Source organism: Wasmannia auropunctata, unplaced genomic scaffold, assembly GCF_000956235.1.
Source record: "Wasmannia auropunctata unplaced genomic scaffold, wasmannia.A_1.0 LD334234.1, whole genome shotgun sequence".
NCBI lineage: Eukaryota > Metazoa > Arthropoda > Insecta > Hymenoptera > Formicidae > Wasmannia > Wasmannia auropunctata.
In genome coordinates, this window is record NW_012028656.1 from 21,142 (window position 1) to 27,842 (window position 6,701).

The 6,701-nt window shown below is 33.8% G+C and overlaps 1 protein-coding gene across 1 annotated transcript in view; it reads right to left on the reverse strand.

The window, feature by feature from the left end:
- Positions 1–1,695: 1,695 nt before the first annotated feature.
- LOC105459002 overlaps positions 1,696–6,701 on the reverse strand; it is a gene marked incomplete at its 5' end in the record, with an annotated part of 11,386 nt that continues 6,380 nt past the window's right edge. Inside the window, 4 exons of the mRNA XM_011704659.1 lie at positions 1,696–2,643; positions 3,769–4,239; positions 5,141–5,291; positions 5,823–6,056. Of these exons, the coding sequence (XP_011702961.1) occupies positions 1,878–2,643; positions 3,769–4,239; positions 5,141–5,291; positions 5,823–6,056 (1,622 nt within the window). The remainder of the gene's footprint in view (positions 2,644–3,768; positions 4,240–5,140; positions 5,292–5,822; positions 6,057–6,701) is intronic.

Consider the following 6,701-nt stretch of genomic DNA (forward strand, 5'->3'; position numbering starts at 1 on the left):
TCGCCTGACGTAAACATTTTATTATTGTAAAAGTTGTATAGCTGATATGTACAAAATGCTTACCTCTCACATCACAAAATACCTGAACGAATCATACAGAGCCTTTTGAGTTACGATTGAAAGCGTAGAAAAAAAGATATCCACTAAACTGTAATTTCTGGTAATTCGTACGCTCGGCTAAAGTAAAGACAGCAAAAATTGCGTTTGGTAGTAAGTGCCGAATTTTCCAAGAGATGGCACTTCAATAAGTTAAATAAGGATATTCCACGTGTTTGAGTGAAACCAGAAGATATTGTAAGAAGTTCATTTAAAGATACCACTAAAAAGTCTGCTTTATCGACTTTGTACAAATTTGGCCGACCTCTCAGCATCCTCTTAAGAGAGAGAAATTTCTGTCAAATCAGAACTTTTCTATTTCGCAAAATTAATTACAAATTTAGCAAAAAACTTATCTCTAAAATATTCTTTGGAAGACCTAAAATAATCTACAATATTTCACTACAAAGCTTGTATAATTCCACACTCCTCGTACACGCGTCGGTTCTTGCGTATGAGGAGTGTGGAAAGAATAAGGCTGAAAACAAAGGCCATTGAATATGTGACATATATTTTACTACGGCATTACGTACGCTTTGTTCTAACTAGCAGCATATAAAAACGTAAGTCTCGGTCTAATTTAAAGACATGGTTTAATTAATTAGTGAGTGCTTCGGGATTATTTGGAAGTTGTCCATGTGGGTTCTCCGTTGAGCCAAATTAAACCGAATTCCTTAGAATTATGGCAGAAATATTATAGAAGCTAATTGCCAAAACCAAACATATACGTTTTTAATTACAAAATCCCAATTTCAAAGACTAACGCAAATTTATCGCGAGTTGTTTGACAATTTTACAGATAAATACAAATGGAATTATTAACTTGAGAATCATTTGCAAAGATTTGCGTATACGTCTTTGAGAATAGCGTATTTTTACGATAAATCATTACATTAAATTATTACTATCGTATGGAAGTGTTTCTTACCTCGCCCTCCTCTTTTCTTCTTTCTTTTAAAATTAAGACTTACAGAGTTCAATCTGATATAGTGTGATTGATTCATTGCTCTGGATAGTTATAATCTTTATTAAAAACTTATTTTACAGCAGCACAATCGCTCATACAATTATAGATATATTTGTACACTCGCTCACTAAAAGGTTGCGATACTTTTTTTTATAGGTTTCTAATTTATATTTAATATACGTAATATATATTTTATAGATAACTAATATTTTGCAAATGCAAACCACGATGTACTATCTTTAGTCTAAAAGCAGTATAACACCAATCGTGGTCCGCATTTGCAAAATATTAATGCGTTTTGAAACCTATAAAAAAGGAAGTGTCACAACCTTTTAGTGAGCGAGTGTACATAGAATTTTTTTATTTTTTGAAGTATTAATTAAATATTTTATAAGCAATATAATTTTTTATTATTTTAATTAAAACTCAAATATGTGAAGTTAAAATTCTTTTTAACCGCATTGTCAGTCATAATTCAATTAACTTGATAATAAATTATATAATAACGCGTCACATGTTTAAATATCTTTTATCTTCTTCTAAATCTATAATAATATATATATTATTATTATCTTTTTCTATAAATTTATAATAATATACATATAATTATTACCAAAGATTATATACACTATTTTTTTATTTCTTCATTTTTAATGCAAGTATTAGCGGCGAAATTTTTTAGTAAATCAATTTTTATAATAAATTTCGATACACAGGTCGATAATCTATTCTCTTCGATCGTTACTCTGTTTGTCAAAGAAAAATTAACACAGTTGCATATGCTCAATTATTTTTCGCATTAAACGAGAATGAATCAGTTTGACGACGCATCTTCGCTGGAACGCCAGGTACGGGTTCGCATATATCTCTCTCTTCGTGTTCGCTGTGACGATGCGATTAGATTGCACGTGGATTTGTGGTTTGGTGTGCCGAAAAGTATCACGGTGACCGATTGTCGATGTTCGAGGCCGACGTTGGAGTTTCTGCATGCTAGATACGAGTCGAGGACCTTAATGCCTTCGTACAAGCTGTCCAAATCGCAGCTGGAGTATCGCCGATCACTGTAACATCCTCGAGTAATGTTCTTCGGTGTGTCGCTCGGCGTATTCGCCATTGTTCTAGGGCTGATAGACTCGACGTTGCTGGACGTCGCTTCCGATACAATTTCGAAATCGTCCTGCAGCATGTCACAACTGTTGCCGACCGTCGAGATCTTGTTGATGCAGCTATCGCGGAGGAACTTTTTAGAGGAACAGCGCAAAGTGTCCCGAGACGACAAGGCGGCTGTCAAATTAGCGCCGCGGTGAGATGGCTTCGTTAGCTTAGAACCCAAAAGTTTGAAGAGAGCGCTTTTCGAGATAGAGAAATCCTCTTCTTGATGCCCGTCGATCTTCCTCGTGGAAGAAGATACGATTGCCATTTGATCGCGTTGCGACTCCGATATCTGACGATCTTCGACATTTGTCACAAAAGTTGACGGATCGCCGATCGAAAGACCTTGCAGATTGGAGCAGCTAATGGCACAGCCGCACGCGCCCTCGCAGGAGCAACTGGTGTTCCTTCCATTCAGACTGTTAACTCTTTAATTAAATGATTAACATGACAACTGTAAGAGAAAATTAATATAATTATATATACACTCTAAATTCCTTGCAGTGAAAAATTTTCACTTTATCATGCAGTGAAAGGTCGATTTTAGGGTCTTCACTGCAGTGATTTTTACTGTATGTAAAAGTGAGTTTTAAGTTTTTGTAAGAGTTTTAACTTTTGTTAAAGTGAAATTTTCACTTTATTAGAAAAGTCTTTATTAGAAAAAATCACTTTATTAGAAAAGTTATTAGTGAAAAATGTCGCTGTTATGGTAACAGTGACATGATTGCAATGGCATAATCCACTGCAAAAAAAGTATTAATTTATAAGATTAATTAACTATAGAAGCAGTGAAAATTTTTTAACACGGTAGAAAATAATTCATTATATTAACATTGAAAGGTAACTTTACTAAAGTAAAAAATATAGTGAAGTAATTGCCTAAATGAGAGCCGACACGGGTGTTGGTGTGTGAAATTCTTATCGTTACAATATCCAACTACACACGATCTGCGCGCCGCACGGTTTGTCAGTCTTGAAACGCAGTCTTTACATGAAGCCGGAAACAAATTAAATTGACAAACCATTTAATATCTTTCGATGCTAGTATGCATCAATAAGATTCCTCTCCTCTTAGGCACTTACTTCACTATATTTGATTATTTCTTCGGAAAGAACGATTTTATTGAAAGGTCTAAAAATTTTGCTAAAAACAGATCTGTTTCTAATTTTTGTTGCATCATCAAAATAATTTGTTGGAATGTTAAAAGTATTGCTATAAAACGTTTTGATATTCTAGCAATCATTTTGACTTTCGCACAAAATTATTTTGATTATTGAAAAAAAATTGTTTTCAGATCTGGATTTAGCAAAATTGTTCTTTCCATGTTGGAGTCTATTCTATTTAAAATTCATTAGAGTAAAAAGGTCACTTTACTAGCACTTTAAAAAGTCACTGTTAACTGCGGTGACTCAAGTTCACTTTAAGTTAAAGTAAAACAAAATCTCACTGCAAAGAGGGTGGTCGCATTTTAATTATTCGCTATCTGCTTTGCAGTGAAATATCACTGCAACGAATTTAGAGTGTTAGACACATATAAAAATCTTGAAATTACTTATCAACGTCGAGCTCGTCAGAATCCTCGTCTGAAACATGTCGGGTGTTCTCTTGCAACACTACTGTAGTATCTTCTTGGACAGTTTCGCGTGCTGTCCAAGTTATTTCTGGGGGATTTTCGGACTGTCGATTAATATCCGAAGCCGTCCCTTGAGCCTCGGCGTTCGTGAATGAGGCTGGGCCACCAGGAGACGGACGATCGCCGGAGAAAGACTGTGGATACTGCACACTGCGTCGGAGCCATGTGCGCCGAACAGGACAAATCTGTTTCATCGACGCTGATAAGCTAGCTAAATTCACGTTTCTCAATATAGTTCCTGGTGGTGTGATATACGGGGGCGGTGGGCTCTCGGGTACACACAGTGCATGTCGATCGTTTTCCGATGTTACCGGGGTCGTTTGGTCGCTATGACTGCTGTTTGCATCCTCCACGACCAGATAAGTGGAAGAATTCACATCCTCGTCACACCTTAATCGCAAAAATTGAATTTTTTTAAACTATATAGTTTTGCAAAAATTTTAATTTGATTACGCTGTTCAACATAATGACTTTTTTTCGAGCACAAGAACGAGGGAACGTGATCGTTCTCCGTTTACCAAATGTTCTTTTAGTGCTGTGAAATGTGATCCCATTTACCAAGTTGCTTTATTATAATTTTGAGAAATTTGCAGTTAAAATTATAATAAGGGTTTTTTTGTAAACCTTAATGCATTATTGAGATATGTGACATGTTGAAGAAATTTTCATTAAAATTTATGTTATAATATGCCAAAATATGTTAAAGTAGCTCTCTTTTGTAACTTTGATTATAAATTTCTCAAAATGTGACATAATAGAGCAATTTGATAAAAAGGATCGGAATTCAGCATTCAAAAAAACTTTTATTAAACAATGTCCAAAAAAATCTGGATTTTGTCTTCAAAGTAAAAAATGATTTTAAATACTACCTGCAGTTTCTGTAAAAAATTATTTTAAATTTTACTGAAAAGTTAAAAGTCTAATCAACCAAAGTACATATCTAATAATAAACTATTTATCTATTTAATTAATGAACCAATAGATGTCCATAAACTAATTAATTTTAATTTGAAAAAAAATCTATATAAAAGAATATCGAAACACAATTGATACAATTAAATTTTGAAGATGCAAATGAAAAAAATGTAAAACTGCATTTTTCAATTTAATTTAAAATGCTAATTACTTTCATAGAATATTTTGACGTATAAGAAATTAAAGAATTAAATTGTTGCAATAAATAATAATAAATGATCTGGTTGCGATAATTTAAATTTATCGATTTATCCTTGAATCATTAGCTCTGGGCAACATCTTGCTGCGTGCAAAATGAAAAAAAGGAGTATTTTACTGGTTTGAAGAGCTTCTGTTGAAAGTCCTGTTACGATTCAGGCATCGAGCCTTCTTCGACAAGGCAAGTTTCGCGACTTCTTCGTAGTCCGGCGGAGCCTCGTAGCCAGGTGGATCGTCCGGAATGGATATTTCATCGATCCGTGCACCGTCTGTAATATCAAAAACTGTCCGGAGTGACGTGAGAGTTGTTTTGTTTGTACCGGTTTATAGGAGTTAACGCTCCCATTAGCAGTCAATGTGCTACAATTTACATTTTAAACTCGTGATGTAGTCTATTAATTTTCACATAAACAACCCGATAAAAATATATTGATCATATTTTTCAATCTTTAAAAAGCACATAATTAAATTTATAATGTAAATATATGTTTTTAATTTCTAAAATAAATCGAGTAAAATGAAATATATATTATTCTAATAAAATATCCTTTTATTCTCAATGCTAGCAAATCGAGAATGAATTTAGTCAATTGTATAAATTTAAAATAAAAATTGCGTGTCGGATATTCTTGTGCTTTGTAGAACTTAAAAGAAATATATTATTTTTGTCACACGCTTGAGTCGAACTTTCAAAATAAATAGCTTCTTTTATAGTAATTTTCTTTAACGTTCTTCAAATAAACGTTGAGGTTTCCAAATGAAACGAATATCTTCCGCAAAGAGATTTCGCGAACGCATACCTAGAAGTTCGCTGATTGTTTCTAGACGAGATTGCAGTTCCCTTTGCTGTCTGGCCCTGGCTCCTATTCTGTACAGCAGTATAATGAGAGCCGATATTAGAACGATCAGGCCGAGGCTACTGGCGATGAATACCAAGGCGGCCGTTTTCAGATCAGGATACCGATCGATTTTCGGAAAATAGTAATTCGCTTTGTTCATATGCCATTTACGATCACGTGGCTCTACCTCCCAATCTGTAAATGCGACATTTTATTCGAAAATCAATTCGTAAAAATGGTACATATATATAATATACGGGGTGTCTCGTACTCAATGGTAGCGCTTGTGGGGAGGTAGTGTGGATCAAAACTGACAAAAAAAGTCCTCTACCATTTTTGCGATCTTCGCAATAGTTATCGAGATACTAATTAAAAAAAATTTACGCCAATTAGTATATAGGGGAGACCGGGGCTCGTTGGCACAAGAGGCAAGTTGGCACTGCGTTCCGTTTATGTATTTATGATTAAAGAAACAATGAAAAAGTTACAGTAAAATATCTCTTTTATAACATAGGCTCATGTCTCTAAGTTGCATTTAAATCAAACAAGTGTTTCAGTAAAAAAAAGAAAAATTTGATTTGAGAGAAGGCAAGTAAATTTTTGAGTGTTTCAAAATTTCGTATTAATATTCTTCAGCTGGAGAGAGAAATGTAAGTGATGTATTATTAGATAAAAGAAAAGTTTTTGTTACTATACAACATGTTATTTTGAGCAATAACCATAATTTATTATAATAAAATGATTTAAATTATATGTCTGTAAGGATGGGGCACGTTGGCTCATATTTAAGGTTAGCTTAGTTTAATTTACTGTAAGAAGTGTGTAACCTTTCAATTACAA